The following is a 21,699-nucleotide window of genomic DNA, read 5'->3' on the forward strand; positions in this document are numbered from 1 at the left end:
GCCAATGCAATGGCTGCAGACCTTGGTGGTATGACTCAGAGATTGTAGGATTAGCTCTGACTCTAAATGTTTATATGGGGAACTTCGGCTTCTTAACCTCCAAGTCCTACTTTTTGGTTCTATGACTGGCCAAATAACTGCACCCCACAAATCTCTTGCCTACCAGCTACCCTAACAATAACTGGAGGTAGGACCATGAAAATACTTGCACAGGTCTGCTTTGCCTTTTTTCCCTTTCACAGTTAACTCTTATCGGCAGCTTTATATACATAACTAGATAACTATATACATAACTAGAACATAACTAGATTCCAGCTCCTTGAAAAAATTAAAAGCAAGGACATCTGCAGAGCATTTCTTCTTTGTGGCACAAAGAGGCTGAGGCTTCCAATTACAAGGGGTGGTAAAACCGTACTTTCCAATTATGCTTAGAGAGAGATGGCATTTCGCAGCACCACAGACAACTTGAGCTGCTGGGTGCAGCTGCAATGACAGAGTCCACACCTGAAGAACAACCTGGTCATGCCCAGTCACAGCTGTGACACGGGTCTGCAGGGCTCTGACATGAGTGGCACATTCAGGGCCCACAGAAACATCAAATAATGCAATGGATTGGGTTGGGAGGGACCTTGAAGTCCCTCCAATCCAACCTCCCTGTCACAGGCATGATCAGACTGCTGCATGCCCCATCTAATCCAGCCCTGAACACTTCCAGGGCTGGGGCAGAGGCGTGAGCACACAGGGAAGGAGGTCCCACTCAAAGTTCCTGTTTTCCTAGCATTGACTCAAAGTACCTGCATTTCAGAACCTGACAAGTGACCCACAGATACTGAACAGAAACGCTGGTTATGGACTGCATGAGACTGCTTTATGTTTTAATGTCACCCTGTAAAATTAAAGCATTATTATAAAAATCTAGTCCAATGGCAAATTTTTAAGTTTTTTCCTTCAGTGTTCAGTACACAATGTACAACACAGATGTACTTGTTTAACGTTGACTTTATGACTTATGCAAAGCGTCAGCTATTATTCCATGGCAAGTCTCCTTAAATAAACTTTTCTGAGACATGGTGAAAATGGAGGTGGTGGATTAGCAGGCAGCAAAAGATGAGGTCATCTAGGCCCATTGAGGCTGTGTTTTGAGACCAACAATAGCCCAACTCCAGCAAATCCTCTGAAGTACACCCCCTTGTTTTCCACGCAGCCTGGATTAGTCTTGAGCTTCTAGATCTAAAAATACAATAACCCTTTCACTCATATATAATAAAGAGAAATAGACTATACTAAAAACCCCCAAACCTAACAGGTTTATTTACATGCCCAGCACACAGAACTCCTCTGTATTTACTATACAGAGGGCAAAACAATACAAAACAAATGGCAATTCAAAAAGAAAGGGTTTTTCTCCAAAGTGGACGTGATTTGCTATGTTCACAGAGGTGCCCAGCAAAAGACATTCATGTCTTGAGCTGACAAACACGGAAGCCTCTGGTGGTATCAAGGCTGTATGTTAACAAATCCACATATTTAGGGGAATTATATGGATCACATGTGTGATAATATACACCAAAAATTCCTGAAAACATGTCAAAGGAAAAGCTGAACACAAAGGGTTCCTCTCCTAATTCAGGACTGTATTTGTCTGAAAGTGAGGTGTGTTTGAGGGAGATGCCACAGCTGGGAAGGGAGAATTGGTTTCGATGCCAGCTTTAGAGACAGGAGGATCAATCTGGTAATAGACTGATTTTTATATGTGCATTTGACAATTTAAAAACCACCAGAAAAGAAATGAACTTTTGATGTGAATTTTCCAAAATGCTACAGCAGCAGGAAAAAAACAAACAACTCTACAAGTAACCTGTGTACCACATCTGGTTTGTGAGGAAGGGAGGCTCCCCTTGACACAGAGAATTATGTGGGGAGGGCATTGCCAGCCACACACAGACACTGACAGCAGAGTTTTAGTTCCCTTGCCAAGCTGTTGTCACTTTATGCTGCGGGAACAATGTAATGGGCTGGTGAAAGGCTGGGAATACCCAGGCTCAGGAAGAATAAATGGGGAAAAAAGCATTGCTGCTTAGCCTGGGACAAAAACCAGCTGTGGACATGAGGAGAGCGTGGATCACCGCTGCATTTGCTCTCTTCAGCAGCAGCCTGAGCTGTAAGCTGCACAGCAAACCCACCATGGGCTGGAATCGAGCCCCAGCAAAATGGCAGAGAAGTGGGCGCTGCAGGCCCTGTCCCTGGATGCTGTGTCACTGTCACCAGGTGTGCACAGTTAGCCTTCGCTCAAAGAAAAGACTTTCACAGCATTTTCCTCAGTTGCCTTAATATGAATTGAATCGAAACACATCTTGATCTCTCACAGAAACAATTATTTTTTCATAGCTTTAGGAGATGAGCGAGATGAAGAGGCTGTAGATCTTTCTGTAACATCTAGTTTCTGGGTTAAAAACCCCAAACGTGGAGAAAGCAGTAGGAGTGCAGGGCACAGCCCCGTGCAGGGGTGGGCAGAGCTCTGCAGAGCAGCTCCCCAGCGTCCGTGGTGCTGTCCCGACCCTGCTCTCCCCCAGCTCTGCAGGGACAGCAACTCCTACAGTATTCCTGCCTTTGTAACAGTAAAACATGTAAATACTAAAGTAGTAACAGTAAATATTGCTCCTCTGGCATGTTCATAATAAACATCAAAAACAGACGCCTTTTCCTAATAAATAAAATTTTGACAACTTTTCACCAGATGATACTAACATCTATTTTCTAGGTTTGCTACTAAGCCTACATCCATTTCATTTTACAGCTCCATTATTGTAAATAGCTGTATTAATTTCACCTTCCTATTTCAGATCAGAGGATAAAAGCCTTCTATTTGGGTAAATATGCAATTATTTGCAGGTTTTCTAAGCTTTTAAGGAATGAGAAAAAAAGAAAGACTGGTGGACACACTTTCCACATAAGCCAAAACAGACAGAATGTGATAACATGACTTTGTCAAGGGAAGATAAATACACTGAAATTTCTCCCTAGCTCTTAAAATGGGACTTTTGATAATTTTTGAGCTTCCTTACCCATAATAGAAACAAATCTGTCCTTACCCATAATTGGAACAAATTGCCTAAATAAACTTTTTGTATTTATTATATTATAACTTTTTGTATTTATTATTATTACTCCTAGGAATACAAGGATTTTCTTTTAATGCAAACGAGGACGAGCAGGACCCTCAGAGATGGAGCAGCTGGGAGAAGCCCTGGGAACACAAATACACTGAAATTTCTTCCTAGCTCTTAAAACTGGACTTTTGACAATTTTTGAACTTCCTTACCCATAACAGAAACAAATCCGTTGTATATATTATATATTATATGTTATATGTTATATGTTATATGTTATATGTTATGTTATATGTTAATGTTATATATTGTATAATATATAATATATAATATATAATATATAATATATAATATATAATATATAATATATAATATATAATATATAATATATAATATATAATATACAATAAATATTAGATTATAGATGATATATTATAGATTATTAATATGCATATATTATATTATATTATATTATATTATATTATATTATATTATATTATATTATATTATATTATATTATATTATATTATATTATATTATATTATATTATATTATATCTTTTTGTATTTATTAGTCTTACTCCTAGGAAAATAAGGATTTTCTTTTAATGCGAGCGAGGAAGAGCAGGACCCTGAGATGGAGCAGCTGGGAGCAGCGCGGGGAAGCAGGAGCACCAGGCTGCGGTGGCTGCAGGGCAGTGGCATCGCTGAGGAGGGCACAGGGCAGGGCAGGACGTGCTGAGGATGGCCAGCACTGGCCGGTGGCATCCCGCGTGCCCTGGCTGGCGGTGGCGGGGACAGCGATGCCCGCCATGGATCCCCCGTGCTGGGCGCACACAGCCCGAGAGCCCTGCGCTGGCCGGGGATGCTGCTGCGCTGGGGATGCCCTGCGGCCTGCACTGCCACCAGCCCTGCAGCAGCAGCACTCAGTGGGACAGCCAGCACGGCCACAGCCTGCCCTCAGCGCCCCAGAACGGATCTGGGGATCTGCGCTCCCCGGCACGGCACTTATCGCTCAGCGCTGCATCCCGCCGGTGCGCGCCACGGAGGAAAGCCTTCTCCTCTGCTGCTGGCAGAACTGTCAATCATCTTGATGAGCAGCAAGCAAATGAATGCCCAATGATGGGATTCTATATTATCCTTAAAAAAGAAATCCATCAAATAAACATCAACAGGTAAATGTTTATACCCGACAGCCATCAATTTCAGCTATCCATGCAAAGAGACAGGTGAGCTGGACTGGTAAACCTCGAAATTAGAGAGGTATTAATCATCTGCTCCCAGCCAATATAAACAGATGTTATTTTTAAACAGGCAAAATCATCTTTTCCTCTGAAATTTATTTGCAACAGATAATGTTCTGTTACATTTTTAATCAAGCAGATGAAGTTACATTTAAATTGAAAATCTGCTGCACTCAACTAATCAGGCAAGTAAAATTCTGAGATGATTGAACAGCAGCACAGAGCACACCATTACAGCAGGTAAATTGTGAAATTTACCTGTCACACCACACGGCTCATTGTTCAGCCATTGCGCCTGCAAGTCAGGAGCACAGAAATAAGACAAAAAAAGGAAAGACATGTTCAACATATTCATAAATCCATCATATTTAAGGAACACACCACTAACAGTGACAGGGGAAAAAAAAAATAAGCTCCACCTCTTTCCTACAAAGATGCCAGTACAGATTTACACAGGTTACTCCTCTCTGCTTCATGCTCATCTCAGTTGCGTGTCCAGATACGCTGAGATCCAGGCACAGCATGGAACCCTCTTGTATTTCTCCAGCGATAAAATAAAAGGCAAGACCACAAAAAAATCTGAAATATATTAGGGACTAAACAGTGTGATTTTTCAGCTGGACCATTTTCCAGCTCCCATAGACATGTTGGGCCCCACCACCCAACTCCTCCACACCTTGGCTCAGCACTAAAGCAGTGGTACCTGATTACTAGATTCAGGGCTCCACTGAAAATAAATTTATTTGTGCAAACACTGCCGTAGTAAAAGCAGCACTTGTCTAAATAGATGAAATACAGATTTCAGCTCCTACCCTTGACAGGGACACCCTAAAATATTTTTTTTTACATAGAAGTGTCAGAAACAAGAATCTTTCATCTTAATTTTAAAATGAGATCCATATAGTCTTGTGCATGCCATTGATAAATTATGCATATCTGCATTTTTTTTTTTACGTCACGACGAACACAAACTGACAGCAGACATCTGGAGGACTGTCAATTATTAGAGCTCTAAGCTCCCATGCCTTTTTGAACCCTTGTGCTGTCCTCTTCACCCAAACCCCATATGCTACATATTAAGATTATTAAGATTAATTTCTCCTTTATTAATTTGTCCTTTTTTCCCCGTCTAGGAATTCAACAAACAATATATTTTCATATATTATTGTATTTGATAAACAATTATTCCTATAAGAACAACAAGTTTAATGGTTGCTTTAGCGTGGTGTATCTGAGCCGACAGTTTAGGAAAGCCAGTGCTGGTTTCAGAAAATGCAGTCCCTGTCCTCTGGCAGTTGAAGCCATTTCAGCTTGCTCTGCCACTCCAGGTGCTCATTCAAGGCACCTCTCCAGCTCTTCTGGAGCCTCTTCACATACCAATACAGTCAAAGGAGCACAGTATTTACATATCTTTCAACTGATGCCGAAAAGATGGTAAAAATATTATTTTTCTTAAATGAGGAAAGTAGCTCTTCACCGGCCAGGTGAAAGGATTCTGCCCAAATTTTGAAAAGAACTCTGCTTATGTATCTTAAGGAGTTAAAGCAGTATTTGTCCACCTGTTAGAGAAATCATTTGAAAAAAAAGAAACACATTACAATAAGGATCCTGACTTCACTAATATCACTCTGTATTAAGTATAACAAGCAGGCAGAAGAAAACAAACATTTCTTGTAGCATACCACATTATGGGCTTTACTCAGAATTCAGCACACGTGGAAAAGGCAGCACAGTGGCCCAGGTGCCTCACTGCCACCTGGGTGGGAAGGGATCCTTGGAGGTGCTTGAATATTTCACTGGAGCCCTCTCACAAAGCTTTAAACAAACAAGAGGTTACCATTCAGGACATCAAAAACAGCCTCACACTGACAGAAGGCCAGGCTGGATGGGATATTGGGAATCAGGAACTGTTCCCTGGCAGGGTGGGCAGGCCCTGGCACTGCCCGAGGCCAGGCTGGGCACTGGGACACTGGGAGCACCTGGGGCAGGGGGAGGTGTCCCTGCCACGACAGGGAGAGGAGCAGATGGGCTTTAAGATCCCTTCTGATCCAAAGCAGTCTGTGATTCTGTGATCCTACGGAAAATTAAAACTTCCCCAGGCGTGTGCCAGCTGATGTGGCCATCCCAGGTCATCCCGCAGAACACCTGGAGGTGCCATTTCCCAGGGTTTGGCAGTACCAAGGGTCTGGCAGGGCTATGGGGCTGCAGGAGGGTGAAACATAGAGCAAATATTCCAATTTTTTAACAGTGCCCCCTGGGCACGCTGCTCTTCCAGTGAGTGCTGACACTCCCAGAGTGAACTGAAGTGCAACACGCCCAGCCTCACCTGCAGCCAGGTGCAGCCAGGTGAGCACAGCCCTGGCTCGGGAGGACACAGCTCAGCAACTGAGGCCAGGCACGTGTGAGTGTTCTGCTGAGCAAAATCCTCCCTGCTGCTCAAATTATTAATGAAATGCCTGGGCAATTTGAACATGGGGTTTTATTGCTCTAAGTACTTTTTTCTTTCTTTAGCGCTTGTTGTCCCGTGTGGGTTTTGTTTGTTCATCTGTTTTTTTCCCCTCAGGGTTTAAAAAACATTAACCTACCAACATTATCACAGGTCTCAACCACGCGAGATGCATCAATCTCCGTCCCACCCGGGCAGCTTTGAGAACCGACTCCCGAAAAATATCTGACTTTGGGACAAGGTATACTATGTAGTAACATTTATTTTAAAATTCTTTAGTGGTAACTTCCACTGATATATTGTAATATATTGTTTCAAACTAATGTAACATTATTAGAGATAAGTATTACTATAAAAATGCCCTTCTTAACATCCAAATTCAGGATTCTTCACCTTAGTGACTATATTAAATGTTATTCTTGCACATATTTCTCATTTAAATGAAACAGAAGTTAGCCAGAATTATTGCAAAAGCATTGAAATGCTATCAACTTCAAAATTCAGATGATGAAAGGTCACATATTCAAGAAAACTAAAAATTCCCTTTACAAGATAAGCAATTATTTCCCAGTCTTCAATACATTTGCAAGCACCAAAAAACTGCATAAATTAAAATCTGTATCTCCCCTAATTTCCTTGGCATTTAATGTGTCTTAAAATTTCTCCCCAAACTCAGGATATTAACTGAAAACAACAGCGCAGAGCTCAGTTAACGATGGAACAGAACAGAACTTTGAGTAACCTCAAACTGAAGCAACTGCTAGCAAAATTTTTGAGTTAGTTAAGAAAAGAACTCTTTTTTCTTCCTTTTTGGTTTTTCAAATTAAAGGAAATCTGCCATAGTGAGGACAGGAAACTAATCATAAATAGGACTTTTAGCTAGAATCTGTGCTCAATTATAATAATACACCAGAAAATATTTTTCTAGTATTTTGGAGGACAGTTTTGTACTGTGTCTGCTTTGACCTAACAGGGCTTAAAAAACATCACTTTAGCACTATTGTTCCTTTCTGTAAAGAGCAGCACAGTACTTTTACCGCTCAAAGCCCATGAATTTATTTGTTTTAAGGGGATCTCGGCAATATAGAAAGAAATAGGAAGAACTTCACTCAATTCACTAATTTAATAGTCTGAGCTATCATTGTATCCAATAGAAACTGTTGTGTTTTGTAATTATACATATGTTTATTACTTGTACTGACCCACCTCAAGCAGGGCAGCCAGGATTCCACAAATAACAGCCAAAATGAAAGAAAACGGACACGCACTAAAATCTCCTTTGTGCACTATGTTTTCCTCTGGCAGCAGCAGCAGAAGCCAGGAGGTTCAGACCCACGGGGGGCTGTGAACATCTGAGGATGACGGCTCCTCAGGTGAGGAGCACACGAGCACACACCTGGACACACCTGGACACACCTGGCGGGAGCACAGAGCAGGTGAGACAGCCCGACCGCGCGGGCCTCATCAGAATCCGCCGCAAAGGAGGAGATAAGGGTCAGCCTTTGTCATTTCTGACACTAAAGTGACTTTCTCACACCAACTCTACGTGAAAACTACCTGCTATTAAAAGCTTTCCAAAGTTTTACTCTTGTTTTCCTGATTAAAAAAATAACAGAACCCGCTATTTAGCGGTGTGTGTTAGGGATCTTGGCTAGAATTAAGGAATCCTTGTCATTAAATAAGCAAATTTCCCTCCCCTGTCCATCGGAGGAGCCGCCACAGTTTACACGGGGCGAGCTGAGCGCCAGGGGCCGCACACGGCCGGGAGCGGCGCAACTCTGCCGTCCCGGAGCGGCTCTGGCATATCCGGAGCGGCTCTGCTGAGCCTGGATCGGGTCTGGGGTCCCCGGAGCGGCTCTGGGGTCCAGGAGCGGCTCTGCTGACCCCGGACCGGGTCTGAGATTTCCGGAGCGGGTCTGGGATCTCCGGAGCGGCTCTGCTGACCCTGGATCGGGCCTGGGGTCCCCGGAGCGGCTCTGCTGACCCCGGACCGGGTCTGGGGTCCCCGGAGGGGCTCTGCTGACCCCGGATCGGGTCTGGGATCTCCGGACCGGGTCTGGGGTCCAGGAGCGGCTCTGGCATCTCCGGAGCGGCTCTGCTGACCCCGGAGCCGGTCTGGGGTCTCCGGAGCGGGTCTGCTGACCCTGGATCGGGTCTGGGGTCCAGGAGCGGCCCTGCTGAGCCCGGAGCGGCTCTGCCATCCCCGGATCGGCTCTGCTGACCCCGGACCGGGTCTGGGATCTCCGGAGCAGCTCTGCTGACCCCGGAGCGGCTCTGCTGACCCCGGACCGGGTCTGGGGTCCCCGGAGCAGCTCTGCTGGCCCTGGATCGGCTCTGGGGTCCCCGCAGCCGCTCTGCTGACCCTGGATCGGCTCTGGGGTCCCCGCAGCGGCTCTGGGGTCCAGGAGCGGCTCTGCTGACCCCGGACCGGGTCTGGGATCTCCGGACCGGCTCTGGGGTCCCCGCAGCGGCTCTGCTGAGCCTGCCGCCCCTCCTGCCCGCCGCCCGCAGCGCTCCCGGCCGGAGCAGAGCCTCCGCAGCCGGCTCCGAGCTCCGGCTCCAGGCTGTGCCTGCTCTCTGCGCTCCGCAGCCCCGTGCAGCATCCCTGCCTGCCTCCACGCACACACGGACACAGGCACAGGCGATCCCCCCGCGTCCCCCTCGCTCACGCACACACACAAACGCACCGAGTGCATCTAGGTTAAAAATGTGAGCAAAATTAACACGCTTCGGCCAGAGTTTCCTGCCTCGTGGGCAGTGCATTTCCTCTTTGCAAAGGCTGGAGTGCCCCGCAGCCTCGGCAGGAGTCTCTGCTGCGCTGGGGATGGCAATTCTCGAGGTGATGCCATCCTCTGGGTAACCTGCACCCGAGCTGTCAATGCCACCTGCCCTGGTGACAGGGATTCTGTACACTGCAGGGTCAGCTCTGGTTAGGAACCAGAGGTCCCAGCCAAACACCCTGCCCTCCCAAGACGGAGCTGCATTTCTGCTTTTCCATACATGTAAGAATGTGAGATCCCTGCCATGCCCCAGACCTCTTGTGTTCAAAACCCGAGGCTGAGCTGGAATGGCTTCTGTCAGGAAACTCACCAGTTTAGCTTCACAAAGGTGTGAAATTTAGATGTCTTCATATTTACACACTTTTGTCCTTAGGCATGACACTTCAGCAACCCACATATGCAATAAGCCCTGAACATCACAGACCCTCAAATTTGCTGACACTGAACATCCTCGAGCAACAACACGATTCAGGAGATGCTCTTTAATCAGCCATGGAAAATAACTCATGCCTGCAAAATGGCATTTAATAGCTGTTTTCTTTCTTCTGCCTTCTTTGGTGTGTTTTTCAGGTTTTTTGTTTTGATTTTTTCTCTTTTTTTTTTTTTAATTGTGATAACCAATGTACATTTTAAGGCTACTACACAGCTGGCTGCTTTCTAGTCTTTGCCATAGTTTTCAAAAAGCATGAATAATTAAAAAATATGACATTGCCAGTATTCCAATTAAATAATAACCTGACAGTATCTTTCAAACTATCACATGTGCCACCAAAGGTATTACCTGCATAATGCCAAAGATGAGCTCCCCATTATTTGAAACTATGTCAGGGGATTACTTTGGGGACAGAGCAAAAAGGCCAAGGAGTGTAATTTGAACTCTCAGAATTACAGACCTGTTGGCAAGGTGGGGAGAGGGCATTTAATGCACTTTGGGTGATACCGTAACTCACTGGTAGAATTTGAGAGAGGTGAATAAACTTTTAATCAGAAAAAAAGCAGAGAGAAAAAGAAGAGCACCCCAGAGAAAGCCCTGCGCTGAAAAGGCTGAAAAGTTCAACATCTCCTACCCAGAGCAGATGCGTGACACACCAATAATTTCTCAGTTTCCAAAGCAACTTGTGCCAAAGTCTACGTGAATTATTACCATTGTTACTTGTTGCCGAAACTCCCAAACAAAAGGAAAGTGAGACTTTCCTATTAAGGGAAAAAAAACATAATTACTGTGCTTTTCCCAGCTTGCAGTGAAACAAGGATTTTTCCTGCTTTTCTGTTTCCTTCCAAATTATTTAGCATTTTTAAAGTAATCAGCATGTATTTTAAGGAATCTCTCTCCAAAAAAACCCACCAAAACCTAAACCAAAACCAAATAAAAAACCCCAAAACCAAACCAAACCAAACCAAACAAAAAAAAATCAAAATACGAAACAAACCAAAAAAAACCAAACAGGAGTTGGAGAGTCAAACCAAAGAGGAAGCAACAAATGCAATTTTAAACATTTAGCATTTGCACAATAAGAGCAAAGATTTTGCTGTAAATAAATATACAAGGATTAATTTTTAAATAAAATTTGAGTGTACAGAGATCAAAGGCCCACAGGTAGCGTAATTCTTTCTGGAAAGATACAATGAAGTATTATTTTGAAGATCTATGTCAACACTATGATTTGTGTAAATATTAAAGCTGCTCTGTTAGTTAGGTATTAACTACTATTGACATTGGTCAATAATTAGAACTTACAATTTTTAGTGTGGGGCTGGGTGAAAACAGCCTGATACTGAACCCTTGATGTCATTTTGATTTTCTTACTTTTTGTTTTTTCTTTTCCTGGACAAGAATTTTCTGATGACTCCAATTTTTCATTTGCTTTGTACAGCATTGTGCCTCATGTAGCATTTTCTTTTGTTAAGAAATTTTGAAATTACAAGAACAAAGCTAAATGTTAGAAAACAAACTGAAAAGAACTCGCTGGCTGTCTAAATCCTCCATTCAGGCTGGAAGAACAGTTTTTAATGCTTTTCTGTGTCCTTGAATGAACTGACATTTAACAGTAGTTTTCATGTTTTCCTTGTGGATGGTAAGTATAACATTAAAAAATAAAATAACCAGCTGGGTATATTAAACCTCACCTGCCCATCCCACCTGCCCAGTTGTTCCCTTTGAAGGCTTATATTCTCAGAGCAGCTACAGGAGAGAAGAGCAACACCTGAATGAACTGTTCTTGAACCTAAACACTTTCTGAAGCACTGACCAGGACTTTGGGGCATGTATTCCATTTATATCTATTTTTTGAGTGAGCCTCTTCCCTATACATTAAACCTGGAGTGGCAATGGAAGAACGTTGACTGAGAAATGGTCTCAGTCTCACTGATGGAAAAGAGATCAGGTATTTGCCAAACTACAAAGAAATAAAGTCTCAGTGAAGTTACCCCTTATGAATTTTCAGCCTTTCCTACAACACTAAAATAAAGTAGGACCAGAAAAATTTTCTTTTGTGAAGAATTCAGCTCCTAAAGAGCCTGCTTTCTCCTTCAAATTCCTGCAGATTTCAAGCTTCACAAAGCCACTCAGGATTAGTCAAGCTTTCAAATTTAAAATTCCATGTGCTCCTTGTAATTATTTAAGTTCACTGGGAAATTATTTTTGAACGTGCATTTCCATAAAAGGGAAAAGTGGTTTTCAGCTTTTGTCCTTTGGAGATTGCACGTGTGTGCCGCAAAAAAAAAAAAAAAAATTACATCACTGTCATACGTCACAAACATGTCATTAGTGTTAAAAACATAAAATCACATCACTGACGCCTCGAAACCACGCCATTGGCATTTTCAAGGACATTTTTGGCCACGGCTGCTGGCCCTGGAGCAGCAGCCCTTGGGGCCCTCTCAGCACAGCCCAGCACAAAGGACCGTGACCTCCAGCCACCACTAAGTCACTCCATTTTTAGGGAAATGACAACAACGGCCCTGTTTCACCTGCACTAGGCTGCTCCTCAAAACAAAAAAAAAAAACCCATTACAAAAATCACAAGTGAGCGACCGAAGCTCAGCTTCTAGGCTTCATTTTTAACAAAAGAGTGTGTTTCGAACACTTGGGCTTGCTCTCTGAAAACCCCAGTCACACAAACACATCCCAGTGTGAGACACACAGACACACACAGCACCAGCGCCACCTGAATTGTCCCTCTCCTCCAACTGCTGACACTGATTTCTTAGAGGGATCTCTGCTCTTTTTACTCCAAAAAAAAGCGATAATAATTGAAACCCTGGTGAGGACATCCCCTCAGCCTGAAGCACGAAGGCTGCCAGCTTTGCCTGTGTCGCATCGCGGGGCACAGCTCAGCTTTGTGCTGGGCTGTCACTGCCTGGGGGCTCTGACACAGCTCACGGCAGGACACAGGACACCAGTGACACTGCTCCAGGCTGGCCACTGTCCCTTCAGGCTGCTCTGCCACACACGCCATGGCAGGGCAGGGCAATGCCCAGCACACACAGCTGCACGCACACCCACCCACCCGAGCACCCGTGCTCACACAGCCAGTGCATCCCACAGCCCTGGGATGCCAGGGAGGCTCCCCCAGGCCCGGCAGGTGAAGCTCCACGGGCACAGGCCCCCATTGCAGGGGTGTCTTACCTTGGGAAGGGCAGTGCAGCAGGAGGCAGGGCCGCCGGGCTGCCCCTGCTCCGGCAGGGTATGGCCAGCTCTGCTGCTCCACCATGCACAGAGAGTTTCAAAAAGAGACCGAAAAGAGCATCTGGCAGCTTCCCCCATGCTCCCCCCTCACGGCCTGGCTGCTGAGGTTTTAAAGGAGTTGATGGAGGAAGATTTGTCCTGAGGAGGCCTGGCTGTTCCTGGGGGCTCGGAGCAAGGACAGGCACCCACAACCGCCCATGCAGCACAATGCAGGACAGCAAAATGCACTGAAATCTGCCCACTTAGGGCAAAGAGTGCTTTTGGGACTGTCACTGGAACCTGCTGTCTCCAATGGGCCTGCTCAGGCTCTCTGAGGGCATTCTCCTCCTCCCCACCCCAAAAGTGTGAACAAAGGAATACCAATCGCCACACACACCTGAGGCTGTGCCAAGAACACGCAGAACTCACACCAAACTGAGGGCAGAGTGCACCAAACCAGTGCCAAACCACACCAGACTGGTGACAGAAACAGCTCTGCAGCTGGTTCTGTGCATGGGGCTCTCAGCAGTGCATGGGAGACATGCTACCCTTGGTGATCCACATCCACCAACAAAAGTCCAGGACTGGAGCTTCAATTTTCTTCTTTCTCACTGCTAATGTCATTGTCTGACAGGATAGCTGGGAATAATGTGAAATCAGCAAAAGCAAATGTTGCAGGGTGCAGGGTCAGATCTCTGTCCCCCTGCACCTGCCTGCTCACCCCAAACTTTACTTCTTCCCCTGTATCCAGTATAGTCTCTACTGCACGTTTTTTTGTTTAAACACCTAGAGCTTCTCCTTCAAAAGGATTAAATCAGTTTCCCACCAGCATTCAAAAATTCAGTTTCAGTGCGACAGTTTGTTATCACCTGTAAGACACCCAAAGAAATATGAATAAGGAAGAAAAATCAAACTGTTAAAAAAAGGGTGGGAAATCCCCTTATAACTATCACCAAAACAGAGGGAAAAAAAGGTGGGAAAAGCAAAAAAAAAAGTCACACAGAATATATGACCATGTAAGCATGGGCACTCTTGCAGAAAACCTAGTCAGCAATCCCAAGCCAGAGGAAATGTAAATGAGAGCCAGGTCCACAGCAGTGACGGAGTCTGAACAGATACCAGGGGCTGCTCAGGTTGCGGCATGTGCTTAGCCTCGATCTCTTTGGATTTGCAAAGGAACTTTATTAGTTTTATTAATTTTTTTTCCTTAAATAATCAAGAGATTCGAGTGTATCCACACAACGCGGCGAAGAAGATTAAGATTTTTTTCCTTTAATCAAAACATCCATATGCATGCGTTGTATCTTCGGAGGGGTAGGTGGATTCCCACTGCTGCCTGCCTCCCGCTCCGGGCGCGCTGCTCTGCTGCAGGAAATCATGCACAAACCACTCCCACCGCATTTCCATGACGGCAGGGCTGCAGCAGGCACAAGCGAGAAGAAAAGCCCCCGAAGCACAGGAGAACCCGAGCTCCGTGCTGGCCTGGGACAGCATGGCCTTGGCCTGCTCTGCGTCCCTTTGGTGGCAGTGTCCATGCACACAGCACTCAGCCCAGCCTGCTGCTAAACACACGGACTGGCCTAGAAAAATGAAAAATTTATGGTAGTCATTTTTGGTATGACTACCAAACGGTAGGAAAAAAAAAAGGTAGGTAGGGAAAAAAATATGGTAAGAAAAAAAAAAAAAGTTGTTGCTACAAATCACAAAAACATACTGTAGGATGCAAAGGTCACATTCAAAAGCAGCGGTCAAGGAAAAGGAGCAAAGCACAACTCATTGTATTTTGTTGTAAGCTTACGCCTTTTCACCATTTAGAAACGAACTGAGGGATCTGAATAACAGAACACAGAGAAAAGAAATACAGATGTGGCCAGATTTTTTTTGTAGTTTCTGCAGTGCCCCGCAGTTAAGATAAATTTAAGGTCAATGTCTAGAGGAAGCCATTTCAAACACTGATAGTTCACAAAGGGCATTTCCTTTCTGATAGGGATAAAAATTAAGTCAAATTTATTGCAGACTGCTATTTCCATTCTGACTCCACAAGCTGCAGTGTTACTGCCACTAAACAGAAGACTCCTTCCTATATTATTTCCTAGGGAAGAGGCAAAAATTAGATGCTTTAAAATTAATTTTCTTTTCCGTTTTAGGCATATTGTTATGTTTTCATTCACTGCATGTTCAAACACGCTTCTTTTTTTCTCCCTTTCATTTTACAAGTGCTGTTTGGAGTCAGAAGCAGCCACACAGCACAAACTTGCCAAGCCCAGAGTGCAATCGTACTCACACCCAGCCTCTGAGAAAGGGGCCAGGCGAGCAAAGGACATAACAGAGAGAAGATAAATTGCTTTTTGTACCCCTTAGTGGCCGGACATCAATGCTGCAGCTCTGAAAGCTGTCTTTCCCAAAAAAAAAAAAAAAAAAAAAAAAAGAGAGAGAGAGAGAGATTAGGATTGCAGCCATTCATGGAAGAAGAAATATGTTAAAAGGAAGGTTTTAATGAAGAAATGGATGAAAGACTTCCAACTACAGGAGATTAACGTTCTTATCATATAAACTCTTACTGCAAAGCACAGAGAGGGGTGGGAGGGGAGAACACTCCTCTAAAGACATGGAAACTCTGACACTGGAAATGAATTCTCTGCAATAGTGCACGGCACAGTTTGCAACGGCTCCTTTTGCACCTTTATTAGGGAGTCCTAGACTTTAAATTAAAAAAAAAGAGTGCAAATTATACCACAGACCTAGATTTGCTGGTTTAGCCATTTTTGAAACACCCTGGAAGCAGGCACGGTGCTGTCACCAAAACACCTCTCTCATTCCCCAGAAACCCTGAAAACAGAACTGTGCGTGTCCCAAAATATTTCAAATTAATGAGCAGAGAATATCTCTGAGAGGGTAATTTGCCAATACACATATTTTTAAAATACATTTCTTTAAACCAAAAATTTTTACGTTCATGTTTCAGCAGAGTCATTTATAGAATCACAAAAATCCCAGAATGCTTTTGGTTCCAAGAGGCCTTAAAAATCACCTTGTTCCAAACCCCTGCCATGGGCAAGGATACCTTCTCTTGGACAAGTTACATATTATTGTCCATAGGATGAGAGACACGAGCTCAGTAAACAAATCACAGTTATTGTACACTAGGAACACACATGGCTTCTCTTCCCTACAACTATTTTGATGCTGCTTTGGTTTTTCATTGCACACACATACCTACAACACAATTTATCCTAAGCCTATGTCCTTGCACGGGGATCACAGTGTGTGTTAGAAAAGGAGCGGCTAAACCAAACTTTTGTGCATCAGAGCCACTTGAATTCCATCCACCAGAATCTGGAGGAGTTTGGAGAAGGTTCTGGCCCATCAGAGCAGGAGAAGAGCAGGTGTATTTATGACCTCATATGACTGCCTTTGACTGCCCACTAAAACTGTTGATATTCTCTACATTCTACAAAACAATTGTAATTCTGACCAGTGTGACCCATTCACACAGTGCAGGGAAATTCTAGCCCTGCTATCTGCTCTGTATGTGGCTTGCTTATTGCCAACATTCCCTATGAGCCAGAAACATTACAACGTTTGTCACAAAAACGCGGCGTAACTTAGCAAAAACTGCCCCCTGGTACCAAACATCCACGTTTGATTTTTAACAGCCCCCTCAGCCAGCACTGGCACACCTGAAAGGCAATTCTTAGACACTTTAAAAAGATCTGTAAGGAGGAAAAAACAACATGAATTCCAAACATGGTGTGCTTATTAGGGCCTCTGATGCAGTGACAGAGTGCTTTACATAGAAGTCTGTGCAGCCACAAACTGTGCTAAGCTATGCAAAAACACACACAACTCCAGCAGAAGGGTATCAAACATTTATGGCCCTGAAATACGTGCTTCATCAAAGAAGGCAAAGCCCACTCCTCACCCCTTTCCTCCCAAACAGTGCAGCAGCAGAACAGCAGCACTGCTTACAGACACTCCGACAAAAATCCCCCCTGAAGTCAGCCTGCAGATCAGGGTCACAGAATGCTCCATGCCATGCCAAACCTCACTCACATGCGCACCAAATAAAGTCTGGCATACATAGCTTTTTAACTTCTTTCAGAGTACGGTCTATCTCACTTCGTTTATAAACTTCCCTTCTTTATTTCTCTCTGCAGCCTTTGTCTGGGTGAAGGTTTCCCCCAGCCTGGCAGGGGGATGCTGCTCCCAGCAATGGCCTTTGTGCCCAGCAAGAGGAAATCGTGGCTGACCATCCAGCAGAGGCTGCAGCTGCTGGTGACACAGGGCATGCTTCACACCATGGTCATTACAGAGGCCTGCTCAGACTCTGTGGCACTGACCACCACCTTCGTGGCCTTATTGCTGTAATGGGGAGGAACGCTTATCAAAACAACACAGTGTCAGGCTCCAGTAGCCGGGGAGAAACCTCCCTGGGTTCAGGGCAGAATCCACATAGGAAGAGTCAGACAGCTTCAGATGAACAGCCCAAAGTGTGAAGAGTGCTGAGGGGGCAGTCACCTGCTGAATTCAGGCAGGGGAAATGCTCAGGTCTCCCCTCTGCCCCTTGCCTCCTTCCTGTTACGGCTCATCCCTGTCCTGAGCTGAAAGGCCTCTGGGCAGGCACACAGCAACTTCTTATACACTCTCAGAAACACAGAATACATGGCAAGGTTGAAAAGCTCACAGTATAAACCACTCTGATATTACTTCTAAATTTCTACCAGGAAAAATGCTGTCTTTCCTTCTGCATGCCGTGCTGCTGAACTAAAGGTATTGAAATGGAACAAATGACGACCATTTCATTTACCACAGCTTTGCCACGAACTCATTTGCCTTCTGTTCATCTTTCAATACTGGCATCAGCGTCACTGCAGGCAAGCCGCTGTCCCCATACAAGAACCAACAGGCCAATGAAAAGCACTGACCTTTCCTGGCAGGCGTGGCACAGCCCTCGAGGTTCAGCATGATGTCTCCATCCGTGTCATCGGCACCAGCTCCCAGCAGCATCCAGCTCTCGACGTCCTCGCCGTCAGAGATGAGGCTCTCCTCCTCCTCCTCCTCCTCTGAGCTGTTGTCTATCACCAGCACATCCTGGGGGCCCTCAGGTCCGGCAGGAAGGACTGGGGCAGGCCTCCCACTAGGGCTGCTCCTCTTCCTTGGCGTGCCCACACCAGGCTCAGGGGGCCACCGGGCACTGCATCCAGCAGCTTTGGTGTGATTTGGCGTGGAGGATACCGGGCACGCGTGTGCTTTACCTGGAGCTGAAGAGGAGCACCTTGACCTCTTTGCCTTGCTTTTGTAGATGCTGTCTTCCTCTGGGGTGTCAGACAGGACAATGACCTCGGGCTCATCTGAAAGCTGAGTGCCACCATCAGTGAGCTCAGTGAGATTCTCATCTTCGTCCTGTTTCCCAGCTAGCCCGGAACTTTGACCCACGACTTCTCCAGCATCAGCTTCCTCATTCATTTCCAGTGTTCTGACTTCTCCGAGATCCTGGGAATAGTGGATCTGGCTATAGAGATGAAACTCCACCTCACTATCAACACTCCGCTCACTGGATGACTCCTCGAGATAAAGTTCATCTTCATACACTTCAGTATTCTCAGGATCATCATACCCGGTAAATATTCTGGAAAGTGAAGAGTCTAAGTCTACAAAAAATCAAATGGTTAAATCAGAATGGTCATGTGTCCAAAATAAACCTTCAAGCCATACTTTTGGTCTTCTTGAAATTGGTCAGGTGAGTTGTGGAGCTCTGCACACAGACCATCAAACTGAGCAGATTTAACATCCACCTGTGCTCCAATGCAGAACAGCAAACACTAATTAAAGATGCATTTGCACTAACCATAACTATTAATTCAGCCCAACTGCTTTGGCCTCTGAAAGGAGCAATTACTGAGTTCTCTGCCACACCAGGGAGGCCATCAGGCCACACACACTTTGCTGAGAACCCCTCCAGACTGGAGCCACTAAAACCATTAAGGGATTGGAACATGTGTCCTGGAAGGTCAAGCTGGGACTGCTAGTGCACAGGGAGGGGAAGCTCAGAAGGATTTATTCACACTCACAAACACCTGGGGTACGGGGAATAAACAAGACAGAACCACCACAGGCCAGCCCAGCAAGAACTTGAAAGGGAATGGCCATGAAATAACAAAATACAGGGATTTCCACTTAAACGTAACTCTGTTGCCCAGAAAGGCTCTGGAGCCTCCATTCTCGAGCACCTCAGCTAGGCACAGCCCTGAGCAAGCAGCTCCAGGTCAGTCTGCTTTAAATCAGGGCTGAAACTGCCAGAGGCTCCTTCTCAGCCCAGCTGTCCTGTGATGCCAGCCCAAGGGCGAGTGCGCTCACAGCTCACAGCCTGCTCCCTTGCAAGCCTGGTAGTACAGGGATGTGGTAAAGCCACCCTGCATCCCTGAGACTGCCTCACTCTGAGTTCATGGCCACACCAAACACGGGGTACAGGACATGGGACACTTTAGTGAGCTCCAAAACAGAACCCAAGTACTCCTTCCTCCCCTTCTGTCCCCAGTGGATAAAGGAACACACAGTGAGCAGTGACCACTGCTAAAAACTTGCAGCTGAACTGCCCTGGTGCCTCCCAGGCACCCAGGGAGCTGACTCACGGGCAGCCAGCACTGCACTCACTCTGATCCATCCTGCTCAGCAGGTCCAAGCACAGCTCCTCCTGCTCTCAGCTCCACACGTGCTGCGGCGATGAAGGGCTCCTCCTCTTCCTCTTGCTCAGCACGTACACCTGGGAAACAAGCAACACCCAACATCAGCACCACCACAACCCTGAGCCCCTGCTGCCCACCATCCTCACGCTCAGGCCACAGCCGTGCCCTTCCTCGTCAGGAAAGACAAACAGCAAAGCAGACACACACAGCTTGAAGGACAGGGAAGAGAAGCTCAGCAAAGTCCTGCTGTTTTCCAGACTGGCAAGCTGAAGCAGTCTCTCACTCAGTTCATACAGGTAACTCAGAGAAGGACCTGACTGCAACTCCACATTTCCTTTTGCCAGTGAAAAGTTTAGGCTATGGGCAAACGTTCCTTTCCACAGAACCATAGCAGGGTTTTGGCTGGAAGGGACCCCCAGGGTCCCTGTTTCTCAGCTGTGCCACACCTATCTTCACAGAAACACAGAATGATGAGGCTGGAAGAGATCTCCAAGATCACCCAGTCCAACCTGTGCCCTAACACCTCAACTAGCCTATAGCACCCAGTGCCATGTCCAGGCTTTTTTAAACACACACAGAGATGGTGTGTCAAAGGGAGGTGCCACTGGCAACTTGAGGCAGGGAGGAAGAGCAAGGCCAACACTCAAGAAATAACAAACAAGTTAATCAGAACACTCATCCAAAATCCCAAAGCGGGTTTGGGGTGCTCAGGGCTCACCCCTCTGCAGAAGGGACTCTGAAGGAAGAGGCTCAGGGCAGTCCTCCTCGTGCCATTCCTGCTCACCTGCCTCGACTCTCCCTGTCCTGCTGCTCCTGCTTTCCCAGCTTCCAACAGCTCCCAGAGCTCCTCGTGCCCAACTTCAAACACTGACATTTCCTAAAAACTTCTAAATGCAAGCCCAAACACAGATTACTTCTTCCGCTGCACGTGGCTTTTCAGACAAGTGCCCTGCTCCCACCACACCCCATCAGCGAGCTCCAAACATCTCCTCATTGATCACTGTCAATGATCATTGATCTCCACTGTCAAATCTAACCCTTTTTGATAGCTGAGAACAGAGAAGCAAACATGCTCTCTGCAGCCTTGGAAGGCAAAACATACCCCTGTTGTCAGGCTGTCACAGACTGCGACAACAAAATGGGGAAAAAATACATGAAAGGGAAAAAAAGGATTTCCTTCCAAGGAAAACACCATGCTGCCTTATCTAATCACGGGGTCAGACACCAGGAGAGTAGGAGCCAGCTTTAATTTAGTTCCATTTGTGGTACATAGACTGCCTGATGCTTCAGACTGCTCAGACACTGCAGGAGCACAGGCAGTGTGAAACTGACAAGGAATTTAAACCTTCCAGAGCATGTGAATGAAACATTTCACTGCAGCTGCTGTGGCTGCTTGTGCACCCTGCATTGCCTGGATTCCATGAGCAAATCATCACCATGAAGCTCATGACTCCAATGGAAATCACACCTGGGAAGGTATGAAAATGTCAAACCTAAAAGTATTTTATGAAAACCAGCCCAAAGATATATTTATTCACAGAGGCCAGTGTCAGGAGACTGTTTTTCTTCCCCTGCTCTGTTTCTGTGCCTGATGTGATTCTAACCTGGCTGTGCCTCACCACGTGGCTCTCAGAGCAGGTGAGAAAGGCACAGCCCTCACCTGCTGCCCAGGTGAGGCTGCAGCCGCAGTCACCTGTGGCTGCCCCACCTGCAGTGCAGAAGCCCCTGCAGAGGAACATGGAAAAGGGTCAGGAGGTGGGCTGGGTG

The 21,699-nt window shown here is 45.8% G+C and overlaps 1 protein-coding gene across 2 annotated transcripts in view; it reads right to left on the minus strand.

The window, feature by feature from the left end:
• The window catches only part of ZCCHC7 (zinc finger CCHC-type containing 7), an 89,372-nt gene that overhangs the window by 66,720 nt on the left and 953 nt on the right, over positions 1-21,699 (minus strand). For both annotated transcript variants that reach the window (XM_074532669.1, XM_074532670.1), the window contains exons 3-4: positions 19,901-20,009; positions 18,172-18,897 (exon numbers count right to left, since the gene is read on the minus strand). In XM_074532669.1, the coding sequence (XP_074388770.1) occupies positions 18,172-18,897; positions 19,901-19,910 (736 nt within the window). In that variant the 5' untranslated portion in view covers positions 19,911-20,009. The remainder of the gene's footprint in view (positions 1-18,171; positions 18,898-19,900; positions 20,010-21,699) is intronic.

The sequence above is a fragment of the Zonotrichia albicollis genome, chromosome Z, assembly GCF_047830755.1.
Source record: "Zonotrichia albicollis isolate bZonAlb1 chromosome Z, bZonAlb1.hap1, whole genome shotgun sequence".
Taxonomy (NCBI): domain Eukaryota; kingdom Metazoa; phylum Chordata; class Aves; order Passeriformes; family Passerellidae; genus Zonotrichia; species Zonotrichia albicollis.